General features: G+C 40.4%; 1 protein-coding gene across 3 annotated transcripts in view; it reads right to left on the reverse strand.

Moving 5' to 3' along the window:
* LOC101466595 (dedicator of cytokinesis protein 3) overlaps positions 1-27,080 on the reverse strand; it is a 53,263-nt gene that overhangs the window by 5,125 nt on the left and 21,058 nt on the right. The window contains exons 12-47 of one of the 3 annotated variants that reach the window (XM_012917856.3): positions 26,860-27,007; positions 25,760-25,848; positions 24,207-24,332; positions 21,038-21,162; positions 20,797-20,959; positions 20,560-20,666; positions 19,756-19,927; positions 19,581-19,678; positions 19,118-19,201; positions 18,918-19,018; positions 18,725-18,806; positions 18,150-18,320; positions 17,320-17,512; positions 17,035-17,162; positions 16,778-16,924; positions 16,571-16,669; positions 16,384-16,478; positions 16,115-16,190; positions 15,889-15,989; positions 15,736-15,794; positions 13,907-14,055; positions 13,709-13,794; positions 13,572-13,598; positions 13,384-13,479; positions 13,234-13,294; positions 13,035-13,128; positions 9,730-9,878; positions 7,374-7,460; positions 7,011-7,115; positions 3,990-4,131; positions 3,403-3,569; positions 1,171-1,257; positions 860-1,039; positions 668-751; positions 443-559; positions 198-319 (exon numbers count right to left, since the gene is read on the reverse strand). In XM_012917856.3, coding sequence (XP_012773310.1) covers positions 198-319; positions 443-559; positions 668-751; positions 860-1,039; positions 1,171-1,257; positions 3,403-3,569; positions 3,990-4,131; positions 7,011-7,115; positions 7,374-7,460; positions 9,730-9,878; positions 13,035-13,128; positions 13,234-13,294; positions 13,384-13,479; positions 13,572-13,598; positions 13,709-13,794; positions 13,907-14,055; positions 15,736-15,794; positions 15,889-15,989; positions 16,115-16,190; positions 16,384-16,478; positions 16,571-16,669; positions 16,778-16,924; positions 17,035-17,162; positions 17,320-17,512; positions 18,150-18,320; positions 18,725-18,806; positions 18,918-19,018; positions 19,118-19,201; positions 19,581-19,678; positions 19,756-19,927; positions 20,560-20,666; positions 20,797-20,959; positions 21,038-21,162; positions 24,207-24,332; positions 25,760-25,848; positions 26,860-27,007 — 4,117 coding nt within the window. Of the gene's footprint in view, positions 1-197; positions 341-442; positions 560-667; positions 752-859; positions 1,040-1,170; positions 1,258-3,402; positions 3,570-3,989; positions 4,132-7,010; positions 7,116-7,373; positions 7,461-9,729; positions 9,879-13,034; positions 13,129-13,233; positions 13,295-13,383; positions 13,480-13,571; positions 13,599-13,708; positions 13,795-13,906; positions 14,056-15,735; positions 15,795-15,888; positions 15,990-16,114; positions 16,191-16,383; positions 16,479-16,570; positions 16,670-16,777; positions 16,925-17,034; positions 17,163-17,319; positions 17,513-18,149; positions 18,321-18,724; positions 18,807-18,917; positions 19,019-19,117; positions 19,202-19,580; positions 19,679-19,755; positions 19,928-20,559; positions 20,667-20,796; positions 20,960-21,037; positions 21,163-24,206; positions 24,333-25,759; positions 25,849-26,859; positions 27,008-27,080 lie in introns of all 3 variants that reach the window. The other 2 variants (XM_023154928.2, XM_012917855.4) reach the window with 2 other exon arrangements.

The raw sequence follows: 27,080 nt of genomic DNA on the forward strand, positions 1-27,080 counted from the left end.
TACAGATTTATTTCAGAGGGCATTTGGTGTTAATTTCAAGAGTTTGGCTCATACTGCATTGTAGATTCACATCACGGTCATAACATAGCGCATAAATTCATACAGCTGCCCTGGGTATTGTTTTGAAGGTTTGGAAATTATGAGGCTAAAACACCAAATGAATCTCTAAGCTAGCTTAGAAGAGCACCACGACTGACCTGTGTCTGTGCATGAGCCGCACGCTCTCAGGGCTCATGTGGCTGTGGGAGGAGAGGATGCCTCTGGGAGAATTAACCCCTGGGCACCCCGCAGGTCCAAATCGATCCACGCCAGGCAGACCCTGCTGGGACCCAACCATATACTGCTCTGAATATTTACACTGCTCACGCATACACTTACTTATAAACTTAATGCACTGAAACACACTTGGCGTATAGTTTGAGTCACGTGTCACTCTACTCACGTGGTGTAAGCCTGTTCTCATCATGTGGAACTGGTCCACAAGCTTTTTGTGCAGAGGACGCATCTCTGGATGCACCAGTTTCTCGTGAACAGCCAGCCCTACTCCGAGAATGTGCACCTGATGATGAAATCAGAGGAATCAATAGTGACCTGAAGGTTTCATAACCATATGTTATGGTTAACATACAGTTAACGTATATTTTGAACTTTTTAAACCCAGCCTGACTTGTTCCTGCATTAGATCCTTCAGATGTGAGATCCTCTCTGTATCCTCTGGGTGACTGCTGATGTAGTCTTTATCAAAGAACGCCTGTGGTAGAGGGTGAGGCAAAAAATAAAGATCTCTCTCACAACGCCAATTCATCATTCATCATTTCTGCCATCCTCTCTCCCCTCTCCCTCAGCCCTACAGCAGTACCTCCTGATATCTGGCAATGCCTCCATTCACAGCAGCATCTATGACCCCATTGAGGCACATGCTGAGCGGGTTGATGTTCCCATGATGCTGCCTGTGCTGGTACTGGCTAATCAAAGTCCGCAGCTCCTGGGTCTTATTCTCCACCACGTAAATAGCGTTCTCCAGAGGGCTGACCTCCACCTTGAAATAAATACAGATATTTACTCTGAGCTTTGATGAAAGAGGAGATGGCCTTTAAATGTTAACAGAAAACTGGCCTTTAGGTAATGTGTACGATACAAGGTGAGTGAGAGAACGTTTGAGCTCCTTACCACTTCTCTCCTTTCGACCTCTGCCCAACGGGAGATACCAGGGAGAGGACGCAAGAGGATCAAGGTTGTTCTCTCAATCCACAGACTCTGTTAAACATGTGGACAAAGAAGCCATCTCATATTAGCCACATCTGCTAGACTAATATAAAAGAAAACCGAGTGGAGACCCGACAGTGTATAAGAGATACTGGGCTGGCAAACTATTCAGCACCGTGTTGTAGAGTACGATATAGGTCATTTCAGACTAGTGAGAATTCCTGTGTGGTGTGGTTCTGAATTTGGGTTACTGTGTCAGGACAAACAGCATCATACCTACAAGTCTCTTAAGCCCTGAAGGTTGTAGGGATTTGAGCATTGTTAGCATCGAGATAGAAATGGCAGGTAAAATAACAACAATAAAAACAACAGCAGCAAAAGTTAAACAACTGTATTAATTTACTGACTGTTAAAGTTATAATTTAAGGGAAATTGATTTCTTCTTTTCTTTTTATCTTACCTTATGTACATGTAGTATCCAGTATTACAGTACTCACAGTCAGAGTATTCTGGTTGTGTTATGCACATGTAAACATCTTATTTTGAGAAAACAGAATTTTGCAGTATAGAAAATACCTTCTTTAAATTCCTTTTTTGGTACAGATAGCCTCTTATAATCTGATACTGTTATGATCCTGTTTGGTGATAATAAGATCCCGAATGTTGTGTTTCAAACTTAGTTGAAATAAATCTGAAAGATTAAGTGAAATAAGATTAAGTGGTTAGGACTTTAAATATATCATGAAATTATTAACTTGATACAATGAATGCTTTTCACCACCTGTCAAGATGACTTTCTTCTTTTATTATTGTTGTATTAAGCCAATACATAGGCTGAACGGCCACTTTGTTAGGCACACATGCTAAAGTGTTCATTTAAGCAAAATGAGCTACTGAAGTTTAAACCGAGCATCAGGATGGGGGAGAAAGATGATTTAAGTGACTTTGTAATAGTCTTTGGTGCCAAATGGGTTGGCCTGACTATTTCAGAAACTGCCGATCTAAATATCAGACCATTATTCATCACTGACTTTTTTTTACCACGGCCTCTGTGCGCTGTTACATTTCGCTTCATCGTTTGATGGTGACATTTCGCCCTGGCTGGGAGTCAAAAAGGAACAGAGCAGCTATGGTTCAGAAAGTAAATAAGACTGGCGTGGGAAAAGACATTTCCAGCAGATACATTCAAACAGATTTTGAGGTTATTAAGAATTTATTTCCCAAATGTATGAAGAGAATTATATCCAAAGGAGCTGCTGGGTTTCAGCACATTTTAAACCGTTACTGTGTCACATGCTGCACTGAGTGATCTGAAAATGTTAAGAAGGAACCAAATTCATACATAAGATAGGCAGGCAGTTTCATCGTTGTATCATTTGCTGTATATCATTCAGGAAAGGCTATCATGTCAAGGTGGGTCAACATCTCTGAGGTATGTTATTGAATTTATGCCACAAAGAATTAAAGCAGCTCTGAAGGCCTGGTACTAACGAGATGTACTTAATAAAGTGGCTGATGAGTGTATATTTATTTGTATCTATATATGTTATGTGCCTATAATTATTTCATGCTAGTGCAGTTTTGCTTTTCCTCTTCACGCATTATTCAATTTTGCAGTGATTACGACTGATGTGGTCACATTTTATTCAGTGACTGTTGCTACACAAGCGAGTCATATTTGAATGAAAACCTGATATTACAAACTCAATTTACTCCACACAGAAGAACTATTAAACCAGAATGTGTCTCAAATAATAATGCGGCAAATGTGACAATATTGACTTTAGCTGACCAGATTTAATACTAAAAATCTTATTAACACTTGGTTTAACTTTGTTGCAATTTTTTCTCATAGCTCATAATAAAGTAAATCTAATTATATTTATCTTCAATTACGTAGCAGAGAAATTTAAAGGCATTAAAGGGCTTTAAAGGCGTTATTGTCTAAGAGCTGTAGGCACTCCCCTGTGGCCACCTTAAGTGTTGCACTTGCTTACGTCACCTATACCTGCTTATGTCTCTTAAATGAAAAAATGTCTGCATAATTACACTGCAATTTCCACAGAGTTGGATCCGTTTCATTGTTTTATAATAGCGTTTTATAATAGCGTTACAGCCATATTCAGTATTTTCATGTAAAAAAAACTAAACAGTGAGTCAGAAATGGGCTGAGCTGGCACTGCGGGCTCAACGTACCCTGAACTCATTCTCGCGGTCCTTGGGCCCCTTGTGGAAAGGTCTGTCATAGTGGAAGCGGCTGACATTGTTTATGCGGTAGAAACTCTTGATCCTCTCAGGCACACGTTCCAGCTGAGGCACATCAGAAATGTCTGACACTGGAGTCACCGCATAGATCTGCAAGTCTAGAAGCCAAGTGTCAAGGAAGTGACAGACAAAGTCCGACATACATGCATATTCACTGAGGAGGAAGAGCAGAGGGGATGTTCAAAAGAAATACTTAGACAGAGCTTTAGTTTTTCCTGTGTGACCCTGGAAATCAACTTCAGTGTTTAGTTCAGTATTTAATCTGTAATAATCTCTAATAACAACACTCAAATGCTTAGCAGAGTAATCAAAAGCCAATAAAATGCACAACACGTGGAGCAATCGCTCTGCTTTTCAAGTCATTAAATCTACCAGGCAAAAATGCAAAATAAATCTGGTTACTGCTTTTCGAATGACTCAATGCAATATGAACATCTGCGGACTGATGTTGTAATGGTCTCTCACTCTAAAGAAAAAATAATGAAGTTGTTTTAGCCATAGTGAAACTGCCAGGATACACTGAGCGTCACTTTGCAGGATGGTGTCGTCTGGAATGTTTGGATGCTGCATGGCGATGGCTTGCGGAAATTCCCCCAGCATCCTTTGCTGAAAGTCCTCCAGCCGTTCATAGTCATACCCACGACAGACAAACTCCTTGTTCTGGAGAAAGAGAAAAGACATAAGACCGAAATGTTGCTGAGAATCTGCTGCAAATGATTCTCAGAGTTTAAGTGAGGCATTCCTCTGGACATTGTTTAATTCTTTCAAGTACTGTCTGATTTACTATTAAATTTAGGTGGTATTGCACAAATAAATTACATTTCAAGAAAGGGCGTATGGTTGGATTTCCAGTGCATTCGTCAGACTATACAGTGGGGCAAAAAAGTATTTAGTCAGCCACCGATTGTGCAAGTTCCCCCACCTAAAATGATGACAGAGGTCAGTAATTTGCACCAGAGGTACACTTCAACTGTGAGAGACAGAATGTGAAAAAAAAATCCATGAATTCACATGGTAGGATTTGTAAAGAATTTATTCGTAAATTAGGGTGGAAAATAAGTATTTGGTCACCTCAAACAAGGAAAATCTCTGGCTCTCACAGACCTGTAACGTCTTCTGTAAGAAGCTTTTCTGTCCCCCACTCATTACCTGTATGAATGGCACCTGTTTGAACTCATCTGTATAAAAGACACCTGTCCACAGCCTCAAACAGTCAGACTCCAAACTCTGCCATGGCCAAGACCAAAGAGCTTTCGAAGGACACCAGGAAAAGTATTGTAGACCTGCACCAGACTGGGAAGAGTGAATCTACAATAGGCAAGCAGCTTGGTGTGAAAAAAATCAACTGTGGGAGCAATCATCAGAAAATGGAAGACATACAAGACCACTGATAATCTCCCTCGATCTGGGGCTCCACGCAAGATCTCATCCCGTGGGGTCAAAATGATCATGAGAACGGTGAGCAAAGATCCCAGAACCACACGGGGGGACCTGGTGAATGACCTGCAGAGAGCTGGGACCAAAGTAACAAAGGTCACCATCAGTAACACACTACAACGGCAGGGAATCAAATCCCGCAGTGCCAGACGTGTTCCGCTGCTGAAGCCAGTGCATGTCCAGGCCCGTCTGAAGTTTGCCAGAGAGCACATGGATGATACAGCAGAGGATTGGGAGAATGTCATGTGGTCAGATGAAACCAAAGTAGAACTTTTTGGTATAAACTCAACTCGTCGTGTTTGGAGGAAGAAGAATACTGAGTTGCATCCCAAGAACACCATACCTACTGTGAAGCATGGGGGTGGAAACATCATGCTATGGGGCTGTTTTTCTGCCAAGGGGACAGGACGACTGATCCGTGTTAAGGACAGAATGAATGGGGCCATGTATCGTGAGATTTTGAGCCAAAACCTCCTTCCATCAGTGAGAACTTTGAAGATGAAACGAGGCTGGGTCTTCCAACATGACAATGATCCAAAACACACCGCCCGGGCAACAAAGGAGTGGCTCCGTAAGAAGCATTTGAAAGTCCTGGAGTGGCCTAGCCAGTCTCCAGACCTCAACCCCATAGAAAATCTGTGGCGGGAGTTGAAAGTCCGTGTTGCTCGGCGACAGCCCCAAAACATCACTGCTCTCGAGAAGATCTGCATGGAGGAATGGGCCAAAATACCAGCTACTGTGTGTGCAAACCTGGTAAAGACCTATAGTAAACGTTTGACCTCTGTTATTGCCAACAAAGGTTATGTTACAAAGTATTGAGTTGTATTTTTGTTATTGACCAAATACTTATTTTCCACCCTGATTTACGAATAAATTCTTTACAAATCCTACCATGTGGATTCATGGATTTTTTTTTCACATTCTGTCTCTCACAGTTGAAGTGTACCTCTGGTGCAAATTACTGACCTCTGTCATCATTTTAAGTGGGGGAACTTGCACAATCGGTGGCTGACTAAATACTTTTTTGCCCCACTGTAAATATATAATCTGAAGTTTGTAGAGTCAAACTGAATGGATAGATGCTTCATTTTATACATCAGTGACAAGTGGACTGAGAACGTCTTAATTTAAAGATTAAGAGGCTGAATACTTGTGTCCGTATAGTTTATGTGCAGCAGTAGATAGGCGACTAACTGAAAAGAATACAGTGGTTTTTCAGTTAGTGGACTATCTACTAACTAAAACCAAGCGCAGACCTAACTCTTTATAGCTACTGAACATTGAAGTAAGCAAATTACAAAATTAACCACATTTGTGGAAGAATGGGTTGTTCTAATGAACTCACTGAATTTGAGTGAGTGTGGTACAATAATAGGACGTCGCTGGTAAGACAAGTGAGTTTGTGAAATGCCTTCCTTCGTAGATATTCCCCAATAAACTGTAAGTGGAAGCATTTAGGAACCACAGCAACTCAGCAAAGTTGCAGGCAACATAGTGGGGTCACCAAGTGTGTAAAATTCACCAGTGCTCTGCTGAGCTCCACACCTCGTCTGGCATTGATATTAACACAAAAACTGTGCATGGGAGTTTCATGCATGGATTTCAAGCTCCTGTAGGTGTAATGAATGAGTAGCCCAATACTTATGGTCTTTGTAGTGTATGAAAGAAGTGACAGGGAGCAAAGTAATAGGACAGACAACTAAACAAGCCTCTGTAAAGCCCTCAGGAATGAGAGATTTAGGTGATAATTCTAGGATAATTTTCACAGTGTTCTTTAATACATTCACAAAAAAACAAACAAAACAAAACAAAAAGATTATAGCTACTTTAACTAAGCGTAATAGGCAAGGCAATGAGTGCAAATAAATCTGTTGTCAGAGGACCGCACTGGGCAGACTTACTTAGATTAGAAGAAATTAATGCATCACCCTAAAATCTGTCAGGATGGCCATGACATATTTGGTAGTAATGGTTGGTAAACAATCTTACTTTTTAACTTCTCATCTTGCACAGCCTACTGCAGTTAAAACAATGGTGGAAGTGCACATCTGAACACATGGGCAGGATTATATCTGTGTCAGACTGGATTTGGAAAGTCCTACCCTGAGGAAGAAAGGAAACTTCCTGCCATAGAAGCCCATTCGAAAGAACTCCGGTTCAATCCTCTGCTGTTCAATGATGTTGTCATAGTATGCTGCCTCCATTTTCTGTCACCGAATGAAAAAAATGCAAAAGAGTCAAGATGAATAATCGAGCAATCACACACATTACTGAGCTGACTCCATTTTCTTGGGAGTGTGGGCGTGCACAGGTAATTAGGACATTGTGTTTGCCGCTGTGCACGCGTCACACCAAATAACAGAGCATGATGATAACGGAGGAAGCTGTCAACACTACCACCTTCTTCATCACAAAGGATGCTTGTTTGTTAATAAAAGCAGAAATGAGGAACATGCGGGACTTACCCGTATCCAGCTGAGGCTCTGATAATCATATAGAGTCTCATACTGGAAAGCTAGCTCCCGGCAAAGAGAGATTCCATATTCCCAGCACTGCAAAGTCATAAAATGAAGCTGAATGAGAATAAATCTTGATTTATCCTTAATAATCAAGAGAAATGTCATAACATTAAAAGTGTGTTTTGGGAAGGTTGTAGGTTATTAAGATTTTAAATGGAACAATTTCAGCATCTAAATTGTCAGATTAGTGCAAAGAGACCATTATGATTTCAGGTTTTCTTTTTCTTTTATTAATATTATTTTTCCATTTCTCCATATAAGAGAGTTAATTGGTATGTGTGATAGAACGTGTTGCTGAGTCTGCTATCTACTGGCAGTTTTACCTTACATTCATCATTTTTCATTACCAGCAGCAGGAGCAGCTTTACTGAGATCTACACTGAAAAAAATTATCTGGTGGATTAAAAGAAATATGAAAAAAAAAGTATGAGTATTAGTTTTATGCAGTAAAGTTAGGATTAGTCAACTCTTATTTTCTATGTTATTATTGCAAAACTGTATTCGGTTAATTGAACTTTTTTATGTTTTTCATTCATGTGAAGACTTTTGAGTCATCTCATGTTAGACAATTCAAATTGCAATGATGTAAAAGCTGAAACTCTTACCGGGAGAACTGAACTGCAGCAAACTGCATATAATTTTAAACCACTTCGCCAAACTCTATTAAATCTGCTTTTTTCCTCATCTATCATTTTTTTTATTTCTTCATTTAACCTGTCATATTATTCCCACTGTTTCTTCAATTTCCTAATCCTTGTTTTATTTGTGTTTTTTAAGCTATTTATTTAATTATAATCTATTTGCTTTGCAAAGCCCTTTCTATTATTGTGTTATTGTAATTATGCTATGAATGTTTAATAGATACAATTTGTTGCTGCTAAATAAACTAGCATTATTAGTCACATTTCTTTTCAGAGCGGTGTATGAAAGTGAAGGTGGTTAGCATAGTTTATTTTAAATGTGTTACAAAATACATTTAAAATGTGTTAAAATTGTGCTTAAACGAGAGGAAAAGACGAGCATAGTATTAAAGATCTAAAAACGTAACCTCGCTTAGCTGTTTTCTCTCTGATTCATACACAGTAGAAACATTTTTCTAAGTCTCATCATTTATTTCACAAGCTTTCCTTTAAACAGATACAGATTTCTGTTCGCCGTGTATGAACTGTAACAAATGCAGCAGCAGGTAAAGAACAGCTTCCCTTTTTAAACGAGAGCAGCAATAACACTGATTTAATGAAGGAGGCCACTTTTATTTCTTTCTCAGCTGCTCCCAGAGTCCAGAGGGCATTGTCCTCTCCAAAGCAGCAACACCAGTCAACTAATTCAATTTGGTGGATGAATACCAGCCAGGGAGGAATGATTCTGGGAAGCAAATCACATTTGAACAGAAATCTGACCCTCGCTGCTGCGTGCAAAGGCAGCATGTTTGTATTTGTATTATGATAGTCTGTGTTTACTTTAGCACAGAGAACTCTTAACTTAATTTAACTGGTTTTAGTTGCAATGATTTTCCACATATGATGATTGGGTTGCACAGTAAACAGTAAAAAGATGTAACAACTGAAGATTGCATAGAATAGTAGAACAGTAGCTCCACTACCCACCTAACACAGCATTAATGCTCTACAGAAATATTCATAAAGAGCCTATACTGGTAATAATAACACAATTACAGTTTAAAATGCTAATAAGTAATGAAATTACATTTTAAAGCTTTTATACAGCATGGTTTTACACTGCAGGGTTGGGTGAAGGGTTAGTGCTTCTTTCGCCCCTCTGAATTCTAGTTTAAAAGAAGCATGCAGGACTAACTTATGAAAAATAAGAGGAGATATGCAATTACTGGGGCTGGCAAAAGATGTAAAACACACTAAAAACTTGGGAAAAACATTGAATAGAAGCACTACAAGACTCTGACTCACTCCCAGATTTAATGAGGGAGAAATCTGATTATACTTGGGAGCAGCTGCACTGCAGATGAGAACAAACAGCCCTTTGAACAAAAAGCAAAAAAAAAAAGCTATAAAATTGAATGTCGCCTTCATTTATCTAAGTTGATTTAGCTTCAAATGTGACTTGTCCAGCACGACCTAGTAATATCAATCCATCACTATAAAGTTAACTCAGCCTTTACTTCATTTCCTCATTTGACTCGCTGCTGGAGGCTCCGCTGCAGTGCAGTCAGAGGTTAGCACAGGTCAGAAATTACAGGCCTTTAACATTTGCATGAAACACTGGATTTAAGTCAGCGGAAACAGGAGCAGGAGACAAAGGAAAGGTATAAAAAATATTCACTTGCCTTGCCCTTGTTGAAGTAGTGGAGGATTTTACGACTCAGGTTCTCTTTACGTTGCCATTCGCTCTGACAGGGATAGTGAAGAAAATCCCTTAGGGGCCGGTCCTCCCACTGTAACAGCTCCCAGTACAGCAGGAGGGTGAAGGCTGCCTCTGTTGTCAAGAGGGTATGAAAAAAAATTGAGATTACCTTCTATAAAAGTAAAAACCCAAAGGCTTTAGGCACAGTTACATTTTTTTGTCCAGTTTTTGTGAACAGATGATGTATGACATAAAACAGTCGGATGAACCTAAGCTCCCCTGATAATCATGGTTTTGTTTAAAAGCAGTCAGACTACAGGGAGCATCTGCACAGTTAACACCATATCAGACCTATAATATAGTTTTGACTGAAGCTGACTAATCATGGGCATGGATGTCATGGCAACTTTGGGATTTAATGGTTTCTTTGAATCATTCTTTTTTCCAGGGTTTACTAATTGCGCAGCATACAACATGTTTAATGAGTTTAAAAAAAACAAAACAAGAATTGTGTGCACAAGTTTGAATTCATTTTGGATTTTCTCTAATTCAAGCAAGACCAAAAGTATATTCATAGGCTGAAATACACCTCTGCTAATATTTGGTAAATGTAATTCTAGTTGGACCCTTCTTCTTGGCAGAATGGCAGAGACCATTTAAATTGGTTGGCTTCCTGGCACAGATCTGGCTTTTAAGGGTAATCAATTAATTTTTTAGGAAGTTTAATGTTAGCCTGCTTTATCCATTCCAAAACCAATACTCATGTGTGTTTGGGATCATTGTCCTGTTGGAATAACCAATTATGTCCAAGTTGATTTGAGGTGAGGTTGCTATTTCATTCATTTTGTCTAATGTAACAGTACCACTGGCAGTAAAACAGCCTCAGAGCATGATGCCACCACAACCATGCTTGGCGTTGTAGTGTTCTTAGGTCTGAAGCCTCACCTTTACTTGTCCAAACATGTCTCTTGTCATTGTAGCCAATTGTAGCTTGTAGATTGGAGATCAATCTTTGTCTCAACTGACCATAAACCTTTTCTCTAGAAGGCGTTTGGCCTCTCCGTGTGGGCAGTTTCAGATTTCGGCTGCATATTGAATTGTTTAGTCGTGTCCAATAAGTCAATTGTGATCACTGAGGAGAAGTTAATAGGCCTCGGTCTTGTTGAGTTAAAAGACATCGTAGAATCTTCTGCATCACTTATTAAATAACTAAGTCTGTACATATATATCTATATCTATATATCTCTCTCTCTCTCTCTATATATATATATATATATATATATATACATATACATATATATATATATATGTAGGCGAGTGGCTCCAGCAGGTCCCGGGAATAACATCGGAGATCTCTGTCCAGAAGAGCGCAGTCCTGGGAACAGCTAAGATACTGCGTAGGACCCTCAAGCTCCCAGGCCTCTGGTAGAGGACCCGAGCTTGAAGGATAAACCGCCCGCAGGGGCGTGCTGGGTGTTTTTATATATATATATATATATATATATATATATATATATATATATATATATATATATATATATATACATATATATATATATATATATATATATATACATATATATATATATATATTAGCCAGTATTTATACTTTTTTAAGTATGAAATGAACAACTCTCTGTTTATTTTTCTGACCGTGAGGAGTATAAAAAAATTTTATTAAACTAAACAAATAGATAGTGAGTTGTCTCCACTATGGACTCTTTGTTAATTGTGAAAAAGTCAACACACTTTGGTAGGTGTAATGTCACATAAAGTACAACTGAAATTATTAGTTCAAAAAGATTTTCAGTTGTTACAATTTGCTGATTTTTGTCTTATGAAATGATAAACTAAGTTTCCTTGAGTTTCTGAGTGTTGGTTGGACTATTTGAATTTTCAACCAACACTAGACTTCCACTAAAATCCATTTTATGCTGATTATCCTTTGTGTCCAAAGAAGACTTTTTACATAATGAATGATTAATCTGGTAAACACATAAATTGGCAGATTAACTGATAATAAAAAAAAAAAAGTAAGTGTTCCAGCACTACGAACCCACTGTACCCGCTGATCCCACCTTCTGAATTGAATCATATTTTGGAAAAAAAAAAGCAAAGTTTTTTAATGTTGGTTCTGATTCACACAATAACCACATGTGCAATCACACCCAACTCTGCTGGACACTTAAATGTGTTTTGGTCATTTTCCCAGCTGCCTGTTGTTTGTTTTACGTAAGCGGCAATGAATAAGATTGAATTCAATTAGTCACATTTGGCTACATTTATGCGCACACAATAACACCACTGCTGATAATGTGAGATAATGTGAGTAAAGCTTTACTCACACAAGCCATTTACACAGTAAGATTACGCGACAACTTCCCCTGATTTCTGCTTTATGTGACTAAAGTGACATTACCGCATCGTAAATGTACTGTAAAGCCCCTTCTTCTCCAAATAAAATGGATAAATGTGATATAAATCTCACATTTACAACTTACATAAAAAAGCTGGCTGTACAACCGCCATGCAATAGTTTGACTTCTTAATGTTAAGCTAACAGCACATAATTATCTCTACCTGATATTAAGCTATCTATTTAACCATGGGTGTCGTTACACTTGTGTGATGTCTCTGTTTTTAGCACACCATTAGTTTCTCTATTATCTTCTTCATCTGCAGCCCAACAAAGAATCCAGTCAGCTGTAGTGAAGTTTCCCCCAGTTTGAATAGGACGATCCCCGAGTGTCAGATGCTGAAAGCTGACTTACTGCAGCTACCTGCTCAATAGCTCATTCTTCTTAGGCAACAAAAAACCCCAACTATGTGAAGCAAAGCTAGTAAGTATGTAAAGTCTCATGTGCAGGAGTAATAAATCAACTGGAGCATGAAGGAGACGTCCATCAAAGGGTATGCACGTGTACACGCTCTCCTGAACATGAAGTCAAACTGAATTTCACCAGGAACAATTCACTTGTGTGTGTGGCTAAAAACTGTGGGGGTAGTGCTAGCAGGCTAATAACAACAGTCCACAAAGTTGCAAATTATGACTACACAGCAATAGCATCCTCCCTTCTGCTGCTTGCATCATTGTCCTGTGCAGTCATAAAACAGCAATATGAAAGGTCAGTATCTCAGACTGGCATAAAAGAGACTTTTTTGCACTCCAGTTGAATTAAAATCTGCACAGAGGCAAAGAGAGAAGGTCAAATCTTGCATTTTTTTGTTGCATTTATTTAATTCTCATGTGCAAACTCTAAAGGATATTCCATTAAATATCTCAGGTACCTGTGAAGTCCTCTGCTTGGAGATGCAGGTCACACAGCTTGTGGATATAACGGATGTACATGTCTTCTTTGTTGACCTCTGATTTGTAGAAGTTCTGATTTTCAAAATAAACACGAATGGTGAATTTGTCTCCCCAATTTTGAAAATATTAATATATGCTTTTATAAAATCCAGAATAAAAACTCATGAAACTTCTCACCATAAGATTGACAGAGCCACCAATTTTCTTGTTCTCCATCTCATCTCCTTTCATGCAGTCCCTATAAATATGACGTGTTTACTTCTTATTGCTCTGCGATTTATTATTAGAAAGCAACATAGTTAAGATGACAACTACATTTTAGCCTACCTGTAATCTAGTATTCGCTCAACAAGTCTTGTGACTGATGTGACAAATGAGATTCCTGTTTCTCTCCAGGTCTCCTGCTCAATCTTCTCCAGCAGGCTGCACAGAAAATACATTAAAGCATTTTTACCAAAGGCGATGAGCACAGAAATGCAACACATATGAATAAATATGTCTGCCAGTCCATTCACCTTGGATACGGACCAAACAGTTGGGTCCTCGGGTGACGACAAAACAAAAAAGAAGCGTGTTAGAAGGAAATACTAATAGAGTGGCATTATCCTGAATATCACTACACAGGCTCGCTAAACACGGGTTTGATGCTTACAACAGGCTGAAGAGCTCTCTGTGATTGTCATCGCCTTTCCCATCCGACACCATGCTGTCCAGCTTATCCATCAGCTCTGCCTCCACCTACACAAGCACAAACACATTCAGCCAAAAGATGTTATGTGACAAAGAGCCTGTCCATCGCTGCAAGCTAACAATGGGTTCATTTCATAGTGCAATGTCATAATTATGCTACCTGTTTGAAGTTTCCATTTTTCCTCTGCTCCCAATCCATCATGTCATGAAAAATTGGGATCATAATATTTCGAACCTCGGTCTGTGGAACCAGCGTAACACCAAGGAAGGGACCCATCATTCCTGGGATGAAGTGTGGCTTATTGTCTCCTGGATTAAGAAGATTCATACAGACAGACCAGTTTGTTTGCACTAATTTCATGGATATACGTAGTACTGTGAAAAGTCTTGAGCCACCTTTTATTTCTTTATACTTTGCTATGAAGTAGCCGAACTTATTTTACTTTTTTAAAGTGGTCTTGAGCAATAGTTCTCCAGGTTTTCTGAGGGTGTTTAATAGTTCTTCTTTGGGCATCAGCTGCTCTGTCATTCATGTTTTTTCCAGTCACTGTACTTGTACATTTTCAAAAAACATTCTGAGAAATCCCTTTTTTTTCTGGGTGGCATGGTGGTTAGCCTGGTTGCTTCCTAGCAAGGAGGTCCTGGGTTTAAATCTACCAATCACCTGCTGGATTTTGTGGAATTTGAATATTTCCCCTGTATCTGTGTGGGATCTCTCCTGGTACTTCGGCTTCCGCCCACAGTCCAAAGACATGTGGTTAGTGGGGTTACATTAATTGGTCATTGAATGGTTGTCTGTGTCTGTGTTATCCCTGCCACAGCCTGGTGACCTCTTCAAGGTGTACACAGCCTCTTACCCTATGTTAGCTAGCATAGGCTCCAGCAACCCCCCAACTCTAAATTGGATGCAGGGTTGCAGGGATGTAAACAGATGTTAAGTAACTTAACACTTGGTTTTTCAAGCATAAAAAAACATGCCTGATTCAAAGAATGAACCTCTGTTGTTTCTACACAACAACAACTTAGCATACAATCAGTTCTAAACTGTATTTTTATGCATGTTGTTGCTAGAAGCATGTCACAAAAACACACTTGTTCTAATTTCTTTTGTTAGCTACAAAAAATACCACAGTTTGATGGGCCTAAACTATATTCTTTTGCAAGCAAGGTGAATCCCAAAGAGCTATTAGCTGCAAACTTGGTATATGAGAAAATGGTGAGTTTTTTAGTGGAATTTGAGGAAATTGGTCAAGTGGAGGACACCTGACATCAATGCATCAGTGGCCACAAGTTTCATGGAGTGCTTAATCCAAATGAAACTTCTGGTTCAAATTGCTTTCAATATGTACAGAGGAGGTCAGGAGAAAGGTAGAACAGCAAGTGTCTACAGGCAATTCTAAAACACATGGAGAATCTGTCATGATTTGGGACCGCATTTCAGCTGGTGGTGCAGCCAGAAAAGTGCAGTCAAGTTTTATTCCACCACACAATACCATCTAAAATGCTTCTGATTGCCTTAGGCTTCATTTTTCAACTTGAAAATGATCCCAAACACACTGTCAATGAAGTAAAAGTGTACATTATCAGTCATGGACTGGCCTCCCCAGAGCCCTGACCTCAATATTACTGAAGCAGTGTGGGATCATCGTGACAAAGAATGGAACAAAAACCAGCCAACATCCAAAGAAGAGCTTTGAACGTCCTTCAAAAAGCCTGGAGAACTATTCTCAGGAGCTCAGGCTGTGCTGAAGAGTAAAGGTGGTCATACCAAATACTGCCTTTCAAGCACATTGTAACTATAAAACTCTGTTTTTGCCTTATAGTCACTATTTTTCATGGATTTTTGCACGTTTCAATAAGTCGTTCCACCCAATTCCCAGTTTTCCTATCAAAATAAACAGAAATGAGGAATGGCTTGAGAATTTTGTACAGTAGTGTAATTGTTAGTGATACATGTATGTGTCTGTGCTAAAAGTGGGCATCACAAACCTAATTTTTGCCACATGCTGAAGAGCTCATATGCCATCATAACTCTCATGTCACCATACCTACAAATAGAACAGCAAAAAGAGATCAAATGTCGAAAATGACATAATTAACACGATGCTTGGAAGAAAGCACACATAATTAAAAAACTCTTACTTATCTAGGACTTTCTTTCTCTTTGCAGGACCTAATGACTCCAGCTGCAGGCTGGGCTGGTTGATGTACAGCACAGTGAGGCTGAAAAAGGAGTTCCACACCTGACAGACAAAGAATTATAAACAAAAGTAAAGAAACGCAACACTGAATGACATTTAAATTGCGCTAGTTAGCTGCTGTGTGGCTTCATGGTGTAGTGAGCACTAGCTGCTCTCCTAACACGCACCTTGAAATCAAAATCTGCATCTGAGAAGTTCTTGTGCAGTGCCGGAGACAGAAACTGTGTTGTCACTACGATGATACTGCAGAAAGCAAACATTACCCTGTCAGCTTACAAAATGAGCTAGGTGCCAAAAATAGATGAAACATTTTGCAACACAAGCGTCACCTTCAGAGTAGGATTATCTGAAGAAAGCCTGATCTAATGGTTGGCTGTATTCCCTTACCATCTCTGGGACAAAGACTGCATGATAGAAATGGAAAAAGCAGACTCACTGACTGGTTAGGAGCCGCATGACACTCCAGTCACGGGGGAAGATAGTCAGTTTCATCAGATTGCGAAACACGCAGAAGATCTTCAACAGGAACTCCTGCAGAGGAATATATTAAGAAAGAGTATGCAGTTCTGAAATGTAGTAAATAGGCCACTGCACAAAGCTTTGAGACTCAGAGAGTTTCCCACCTTTAGTTCCTCCTTGCTGTGGAAGTTGTTGAGTAGATGGTGAAAATGGATCTCCGTCATCTGCCGGAGCAGGGACAGAAGACAGGAAACATACTCCCCCTGCATGCAAGAACATCGCAGGCACAGAAAGGTTAATGAAGAAAAAGATGAACTAAATGGAATTTATTTTTACTGTCCATCAAAGATGCCGCTTGCGCGACAGTTTACCGTTATCTCAGCAGTGCACTGGGGGCATCTTTGTCCTCTGGATGTCTCCACAGAGTGAGATTTGCTCATGATGGACAGAAGAGTTTGCAGCAGCACATCCAGTAAGCTCTCCACCATCATCTCCACCTCCTCCTGAACAGAAGACTCCTGAAAACAAAAACCAAAGGAGTAAACTGACGGATGCAGCGCAACTAAAAAACATTAGCATACAATACGTCAGTATGTGTTAAGTATGCACAGAGAACAGGGATCTGTACCATTGAGCTTGTCTTGATTATTGAAAAAATGCTGCCCAGGATCCCAGAACAAATGAGCAGCTCCCTCTGCTGGCGTAGATGCAGGTGGATGTGATGTAAAACCACTGGCAACAATATACTACGAGATTCTGGCAAAAGGGGAAAGAAAAGAAGGAAGCAAACTGAATATAAAACGAAAAACACACTTTACGCACATTAGATTTGCATGGGCTGAAACTGTCAGACCATGCTGTTCTGTCATCTTCAGAGAAAAACATTTTCTTAAAACCTTCACAATTGTCTCACCGGGGAAGAAAAAGAGGCGGCTCTCGACTGTGCGAGCAATAGACTGCAGCTTGACCACATCCATAGACTGGCCAATGTCCACTGTGCTGGGCATGCTCCCTAGGGTGCCCCTGACATATTCAGCTACCTCCTGAACAGTGAACATCTGCAGCAGCTCATCAAAGATATCAGGGAAGCTGTTCAACAGCGCTGCCTTGAGAGGGAAACAAAACACAGAGCTGCAATTAGTAGAATACATAGGGAACAAAAATTCAGTTTCAAAGATGCTACAAATAAACTGAAAGTCATAATACAAATGAATGAAAAGGCCTTTCTCCATGACATACACACATAAAAGGAAAAAACAAATTAAGCCGAAACTCAAAGGAATCCAGCAAATGTGTTGATGCACAAAACGGTTTAGTTAATTTTATATTTACTCTCAAATTAAAACATCTAATCTTTCAGATCCAGGGTCAGGTTGTGCAGCATCTGCTGCATTGTGGAACAAACACAAGGGGGCGCTGTCACTTACTGAGGAGGACGAGAGCCCAGGAGCATGAACACAGAGAGGCATGCAGCTGATGAAAGCCCTAGACTGTCCAAAAATCAAGCCAAGGAGGGCTCAACAGTGGCAGTGAAGGATGGAAGCATCAATCAAAAAAACACAACAAATAAAAGTCACAGGAATAAAAGAAGTTAACAAACTCAAGCAATGAAATATGAATGCAAACTGAGAGTGAATAAAACTGAAAATTACAAAAAATTTTTTTAACAAAAGATAAAAATGGCTGGTGAGCAGGTGACATAAGGGGGATTTTGAGAGTAGTTTGAAGCGTGAAGCGTCTGACCTGTGTGAACACCAGATTCTCTGAGCTGCGGCTATCCAGACTCAGGACAAAGCGGATCGACTGGAAAAGCTCTTGGATGCTGGCTCGGAACTGCTCCTCCTCCATCCCACAGGTGGCTCTTGAGTACAGGATACGAGACTGGACGATGAACTTGAACAGATACTCTAACGCCTGAGTTGATTGTTGGGGAGATGTAGATAGGGAGTCAGTTGGTGCTCACTTCATCAGTTTCCAAACAAAGAATGAAACTTGCATGCTGGATGAGTTGAATATTGAAAATCAATACATAAAACAAATGCTTTTTAATCAGGCCCTGTGACAAAGTATCTGTTTAAGAGATTCAATCACAAAGGAAATTCAAAGAGCACATGGAAATGCTGCACTCTGTATGTCATTTTTAATAACTTCCTTTCATTAGCTTTTCTTTCAGAAGGACATCCGCTTCCTGAGGCCTCATACGATGTCACATTATTCCTTATCAGCACATCTGTTTGACCATTTCCTCATGCCATGCTAATTAATCGCTGCAGAATGAGCCAAGGAAGAACCAGAAGCGAATGAGTGCGAGACTTTACCCTCATGGCTTCCTGTATGTGGTCCTGTCGGACGACCTCGGCTGAACGGTCCATGTACCACTTTAGACATCGAACCAGCTCTCTGCAGACAAATTGTCTCAAAGTAAGACACTTTGCGCAAAACCAGAACCTGAGCTTCTTCTTTATTTGTGCTACAGACGAACTTCAAAGAATTTGGTAAATGTTTTTATACTTGTATGCCAAAGCTCCTGCAAAGTGGTTTTGTATGTAGGAGTCCATGACGGGTCTGAAGTGGTAGAAACGGCTGTCCCTGAGCAGGTTAATGATGAAGACCTGAGCACACAAATACATATAAGTTGTAAAACACTTCCTCTACCTAAAAGTCACAATACATATTTTAATTTGTGAGTACAGCTCCTTTCATTTTCTTACCAAAGACTGGAAAACCAGCGGCCCGTATTTATCAGTGTTGTCATCTAAAAGACAGAAGAGCGTATCCAGGACATCTCGCAAGAACTGCAAAGAGAGGGGAACAAAAAGAGCACGTCTCAAAACAAGCATCGCATTAAAGGCTTTACTGCTAACTAAAATAGAAACAAGGACAAAAGAAAAAAGGATAGCCCCGTCATCACAAACATTTTAAAAACATTTCTGTTTTTTTCCTGACACGCTAATGTGACCGCTCGACAGACCAGCTCAACGCAATTTCTCTAAATACTACAAAAACTTTACGTGTATTTTGGATGCACACAAAGAAATCCTACTCCTTAATCACAACAACACAATATTTAGCAAATAAACAAAATAAAATCATAACAGGATAATAAAACAAATGATCTTCAGATATTGTCAAAAAAACTGAACTCAGTAAAGCTACAGTTACAGAAATAATAACCTTGACAATCTCCTCCCCGCTGATTTGGCGTAGTCGACCGAGGATGTCCAACACCCTGTCTGGGTGGGCCTTCCAGTTAAGAAGAGCCAGAAGGTCCACTGAAAGAAAGAAAGCCAAATAAGCTGACCAGGAAGACACAGCATGGAAGAGCAGCATGTATAAGGTGGTAGATTACCATTTTGTGTTAGTTTGGTGGAGCAGAGTATCGTAGAGACCCAGAAGGTTTCTTTGGGGCTTCTCTGGAAGGGCAGGTTAGCAGGTAGGTTGGGGCAGCTGTTAAAGTCCTCCTTACAGCAGGGCAGGCTCAGATAAAGGCCCTGGTTGCTGAAGGTGGCGTTTTCATCACACTAGAGGATTGAAATGGAACAGTAAGAGCTGGACACACACATGTGGACAATTAATATTTAATGAAAGAATACTGCAGCAAAAAGAGCTGCAGTTCTAGTCAATAACAGGGTGGCTGTAGCTGTGGCTTCTGGCAGCTGTTGCTCAGAAGGTCGAGCGGGTTTTACACTAAACATAAGGTACCCAGCTCCTCCAACTTCCATGTCCTTGTGTCCTTGGGCAAGGTACCAAACCCCCCAAACTGCCCCAGATTTATCCATCAGAATACGTGCATGTTAGGAGAAGCCCTGCGTGTATAGTATAAAAGCTCTATGTGAATGTGCCTTGTATATGTAGCGTATTTAGCAAAATATCAGTCAAAAATGGTAAATGGGAAAATGAATTTGGCTCTTCTCTCTGGGAGCAGTAAAAAAAAAACCCAGCCAAGTGCCACACTAGACCTCGGTGTTTCGCTCAGTTATTTATATAATTATGTTTTAATGTGCTAAGTACACATGCATGATCACATATCAAAAACTGACGACATGTCAGGCAGCTAACAAGGATGAGATATTGCATAAAGGCAGGACTTTCACTCGTGTATGAGTCACCTTCTACAGCTGCTGCAGAGCACCACATGTCTGCAGCATCTTACCTTGTACACATACAGCTCATGACTCTCATCTGAGAGTGTGGTCCCATCCTCTCTCATCAGAGGAGTGAAGGCAAAACCAAACAGTTTTTTCTCCCCTTTGTCTTTAGCTGAAAGGAAACACATCACAGTATCCTGAATCATATACTTAACTATGCTGCATAAACCTTGCATACTGTGAGCAATCATCCGAATAAACGTGTGTACTGGGGGTGCCACTGGGTTGCATTACTGACTCACTGGAGCAGTGTCTGAATTCAAATCGTAGGTGGGAGCCTCTGAAACGGTCTATAGGAATGGGCAGCTTGACCATCTCACTCCAGCGAGGACTGTTGTTGTGATACAGGACAAACGAGCGATATTCAGAGGTGTTAGGCTCCCCACTGCCTAAACTGATGCAATCCTGCAAAAAAAGCAGACTTGCTGTAGTTCATATACTGACGATATGGCACGTATTAACTCATGTGCACATGCGTCATACTTTGAGTGTGTCGCCGTCGGCGTAGAGCACATAGAGCGTGACTTCGATGTTCTTCTGGACACTTTTGCCGCCCCTCTCAAACTCCCCCCGCTCCAGGGTCAGATACAGGTCGTTGCGTGTGTCACCTAGGAAAATTAAACAGCCCGAATTTTACTTAGAGGGGAAATGATTTCACAGATTTGTCAGAGAGAACGCTGCTGTTCGTGAGAGAGAGAAAAATGATGAAGCCTTTTGTGGCTCCAGAGGGACTTTTGAAAATGTGACTGCCTCAAGTAAGATCACTTTGAGGTCAGCTGAGTATGAAAAAATAATCTGGAAGTTTGGAGTTGGAAAACAATTAATCTGCATTAGGAAGGCAAAGACATCTCTGAAATTCCCCAACTACGACAACAACCCTGTCTCCAGCCATGTTCATGCGAGCCTCTGCTCCACAGAGGAAGTGTGAGCGGTCAACATAAATTAAGCCTTCATGTGGACTTGAATGTGCACTGTATGTCGCATTCTCCTCAATGCAAAGTGACCCCACTGAGTTGCAATAAACCAGCTCATGACTGCCTCAGCACCTTTTGTTCGGTCAGAGTTTAATGAAAGAAATATCAGTAGCAACAGTGCATGCAGATATTGCAGTTATTTATAAAATCAGATTATAGTTATTTATATCAAGTCATTTCCTTGGGGACAGATGACTCACAAGGAGTGATATTGGGAGGTATTTCAGGCTAACTGGAAATAAGCTGGAGAGGGGAGGAGAGGACAGGATTATGCATTCTCAGTAGACACAAAGCACTGCAATGTCAGCTGATGAAATATTCCGAAATAAACACACTTCTCCCTTTTCTCTTTCTTTGAGTTATCTTTAAAGACCTCTGCTCTTTAAAATCTGCTCTGCACCTGACCTACATGCTGATCTCGCGCAGAGAGAGCGAAGAACGTAGAGTCTACAAAACACCAGGAGTGGAAAAAGTACTTTGCAGTGGCAACAACATAGCATAACGCCATTTCAATTAAAAGTTTTACTTACTTATTATGTAAGTTCAAGTACACAGAGAACACAAGCTGAATGTACTTGGTATAAAAGGGAAAGTCTTTTTCCTGCAAAAAATTGTTTTTGTGTGTCACGCGTATAGACTCACTGGCCACTTCATTAGGTATACCTTACTAGTACTGTACATTACCCATTTTTACCTTTAAAAGAGTCTGAATTCTCAATGGCCAGGTTTTCCACAATCCAGCGTTGTGGAAAACGTTCTTCAGAGAAAACGTTCTTCAGAGATTTTGGTCCATATTGACATGACAGCATCACACAGTTGCTGCAGATTTGTCAGCTGCACAATGATGTAAATCTTGCATTTAAGCACACTTCAAAGGGGCTTTATTAGACTGAGATCTGGTGACTTTGGATGCCATTGAAGTACAGTCAACTCATTGTCATGCTTGGAAAAACAGTTTATGATGATTGATGTTTTGTAAAATGGTGCTTCATCCTGCTGGAAGCAGTCAACAGAAGATAGTATACACAGTGGTGATAAATGGATGGACATGGTCAGCAACAATACACAGGCAGGTGGCGTTTAAATGATGTTCAGCTGGTGCTAATGGCCCAGAGTGTGCCAGGAAAATATCCCCTACGCCATTATGTCACCACCACCACCATCAGCTTCAACTGTTGATACAGAACAGCACGGATCCGTGCCTTCATGTTGTTTTGGCCAAATTATAAGAAATTGACTCTCATTAAAACAAACAACATTTTTTGTGATCTTCAATTGCTTGTTTTTGGTGTGCTTGTGTGAATTGTTGCCTCAGTTTACTGTTCTCAGCTGACAGGAGTGGCATGTGTGGTCTTCTGCTCCTGTAGCCCATCTGCTTCAAGTTTCATTATGTTGTGGGTTCAAAGATGATCTTCTGGATACCTTGGTTGTAGCATGTGCTAATTTGAGTTACAGGTGCTCTCCTGTAAGTTCAAACCAGCCTGGCATCAACAAGTCTGAAGAAGAATAAGGTTATCCTCGTTCTCTGTAAAAAGTGGGCATGGCTTTGTGGGAAAACCTCCGTAGACTGGCAGTTTCTGAAATACTCAAAAACAACCATGCCATCTTCACCTAAATCACATTTCTCACCCATTCTGATACGGAGTTTTTCAGCAGATCATTATGACCATGTCTGTACACTGGGTTGTCGTTACATGATTGGCTGATTAGATATTTCCATTAACATGAAGCAGAACAGGTGTACCCAACAAAGTGGCCGTGGAGTATATAACATTAGATTTGTAATCCGCTGGTTTTAACTATTTTATACAGAGAGCTTCAAACTCTCTAAGCAGGGAGGGCTACAGTAGAATCATCTCTAAACAAAGATTACTTAAAGACTCCTGAAATGTGATGCAAGCTCACTGATTTCATACACTTTGTACAAGCGCTATGCTTTATAAATTGTACCATATTCTAAAGTAAAGTCCTGATAAATAGTACAGTCATTCTTCTGTCAGCTAAACCACCTACAGACATCAGCAGGAAAAAGTACAATGATATGTAGGGGTACCAAGCAGTATCAAATGAAAATGTTCTACCGTAGTGCAAGTACCTTAGTGGAGTACTGGAGTAAATGTACTTACTGTGTTATTTTCCACTAGTGCAATATGCTACTCACACCTACATGTTTTCCAGTCTCTATCCAGATTGGAATAGCTATAATAACATGCCTGTAAACCGAGCAACATGACCATTCACGTTTATTGGCATTCATTTGCCGGTGTACACACAAAGCAAAGGGTTGGTTTTTGGTCTAATAGTAAGACTGGAGAGTTCTTTGCTTGGACCAGTAATGAGGTGGAACTGTTCCTGTATATTTGGAAAACAAAGATAATCAATTGCCAGAGAAGGACAAGACAAGAATTACCCATAAAGGATTAAACAACTGAAGGTGTGTGAGCCAAGCTAAAACCTTTTGGATTAATTTATGTGACTTATAACATCCAATCAGGAGGCGAATGTCAAGTTTTCTTTGCTACCTGCTCAGATGATTTTCGCTTTTTGATGCTCTAGTGGATGCCAGGCATTAAAACAGTAAAGGTTGCATGTAGTTAGATGTTTTAACAGTTTAAAGCTGAGGCTGTACACTGAACTTCTCTTTGTCCATTATAGCCCTCTACTTTTTGCCTCCTTACCTGGCAAGATGACATCTGGGAAACCCAGTTTGCGTGTAAGTGCCAAAGCCCTGTTGAACACAGCCTGGTTCTCCCGTCTGATTTGCTCCAGCTCACCTCGCAGCAGCTGCAGGGAAATGATGAGGCCTGGAGGCAGGGGCAAAGGGATGGTGGGCATAAATGATCGTGTGTAAATTGGGAAAAGGGCAAATGAAGAGGTGTGAGGTCGTGGGTGGAAATCAGAATCGAATAAAAGACAGCACAGGGACAAAGAAGAAGAGAGATGTAAGAAGGGAGGGACAGAGGGGTATTTAAAGGACATTAGTCAGAATGTGCGGGAGGAGAAGACAGACAGAAGAGTGAATGGAGAGACGTGATCAGAGCCAGAACATAAGGAGGGAGGGAAAAATTGGGTTCTGGAATTACACAAAGAATCGAGGGAAAATATGGGTTTTGCACAAATCCGGGGACGTATTATTGTGAGGCTTGAGTCTTAAATAACCTATGAGATACTCATAGGGAGAGATGTAACAGTGAATTATGAAAGATCAACCCTTACAGTCTCTCCACTTTTCAATATTTCACAAAGCAAGACGGTTTAACGAGACTCGAGGCGATCTTTTGAAAGCAGAAAACAAATTGGCTGAGTTGCATGTGCTGCATGTGTTGCATACAGTTGAATATAAAGGTCTTTTGTTTTCATTAAGAAGTTTATAGTTAAACAGACCCATTTTTAAGTACAGTTGTAAAAAAGTTACAGATAAAATTGTCCAAAAAACCCCCATAAAACTAAGTTTAAATAAAACTGGGACACCAGAGCCCATTTAGAACAGACCGAGGAGTCCTGTGAGCCGAATCACAGGACAGTTTTCCACTGCCCACTAAATTGTGGACAACTCTGGGTGTCTGTTTTAAGAGGAATGGGTATTAGCAAGCTTGTTATCAGTGCACAATTAGATAGCCAGAATATGTGGAGGTATATTTGTGCACACTGGAAGGCTATAGACAGCATGCCATTCAGTTGTTATCGTTAAGGAAAAGCCTTCTTGATTCAGCAATACAATGCCAACATAGATTCTTCTCCACAATGAAAGATTCCCAGCGCTAAACTGGCCTCCTTGTAGCAGTTGACCTGTCAACTACTGAAAATATTTAAAATATCACAAATCAGAAATACAACAAATGAAGTCCCTGAAAAGCTGAAATATAATATCAACAGTCTGCTTTCAAAACACCAGCAATTTGTCTTGTCAGTTCCCAAACACTTACAGAGTTTTGTTGAAAAAAAGAAGTGATGCAACGTGGTGGTAAACATGCCCCTGTCCCAGCTTCAGAAATGTGTTGTTGGCTTCGAGATGAGCTTAATGTTCTTTTTTTTTCTCTTTTTTAAAAAAATGTGTGCTGTTTGTTTACAATTTTGAATTAAATATGGGAAGTTTTGTTATTGTTTACATCTAACTAGCTTTTTTTGGAAACAAGGCTATATTTGTATTTTTAATTTAAAGAAGAAAAGAAAAGAAAAGAAAAACAGAGGTGGAAATTTAATGGGAGATCAGCAGAAACAGCATATTTACCATAGTTGGTGCTGGGGGCTGAATACTTGGTGTTAGACTTGCGGATGATGTTCTCATGTACCTGGTACCATTCGTTCTCATTGTTACATCTGGAGAGAAAGACAGTTGGGGAAGGCTGTTAACAACACACCCATCAGAGGGTCCAGATGGATGGTTCAGGACTGTGTGTATGGGGACTGCACGAGCAGCATGAGTCCCAGAGCCGATTTCCTCCTGAAGAAAAGGTAGCAGCAGGGGGAGGTGCTATCAAGCAGCACATTAGCCGAAATGCACAGCGCACTAAGCAAACCTGACAGTCAGCTCTCTACCAGCCTTTTTCATTACTGTGGGCCCAAAGGCCCCTGGGAAAGGCATGGGGAAATGCACATACTAGAGCGATATAAGAGCCGACAGTTTGGAGGCAGCTCAGCACTGAATCACTGCTTCCTTTTTAAAGGGAAGGGATCTTTGTGTCCACCGAGAAAGCCAATAAAAACGGCGGTTTTCTATTTGAGAAATCTTTATTTCACACTGAGCTGCTGTATGGTACTCCACAAGAAAAACAGAACGTAACTGGATGGCAAAGTGTAAAGACGATCACTGACCGGGAGCGAGCTCAGAGAAGGACAGTGCAGATACGAGGAGACACTCTAACTGTTGACTGACAAGAAAATATGCTGAGCGTGGCGTTATTTTTGCTTTGTCCTCTATCTTTGCTCAATTATCTATGTGTCATCTCTCTCGGCCTCTTCCCCTCTCCTTCTCTGTGTCTCCTTCCTTCGCTGGGCTGGCTGGTGTACAGGAGTGTCTTTCTGTGGCAAAGCCTAACAGAAGCAGCCAGATTCACAACATGCCAAGTGCCCTATCTCAGGCCCAGGGTGAGAAGCTATTGATTTTCCAGAGGACGCTTCATTATCATTCTGGTCAAAAACACACCAAGCATCAGCAGTGTAACACTAGGTTGTCATGCTCAACATTTCGAGAACATTTACAGATTCCTGCTGCTCCTCACAGACTCGTTAACCCTATATTCACAAAAGCAAGAAGTCTTACAGCAATGAAAAGGCTAAGCAGAAGGAGAAGAAAAAGAAAAAGAAGAATAGCTTCAGTGGTATATTTACGTATAAACTTTGAGCACAAAGTCCTTCTCCTCTTTGAGGTCGGTGATGGTGTGGAAAACATCACTCATGGCAAGTACAGCGCAGCCATAAGGTCGCCTATACTGCACATGCGGTGGGCCTTTCTTTGAGTCATTCAGCAGCATTCGGCCTGTAAAACAAACAGAGAAATAATTTGCTAAGAAGAACCACTAAAAAGTTATAACCATGAGTAAGACGTCATC

This window comes from Maylandia zebra, linkage group LG20 (assembly GCF_041146795.1).
Source record: "Maylandia zebra isolate NMK-2024a linkage group LG20, Mzebra_GT3a, whole genome shotgun sequence".
NCBI lineage: Eukaryota > Metazoa > Chordata > Actinopteri > Cichliformes > Cichlidae > Maylandia > Maylandia zebra.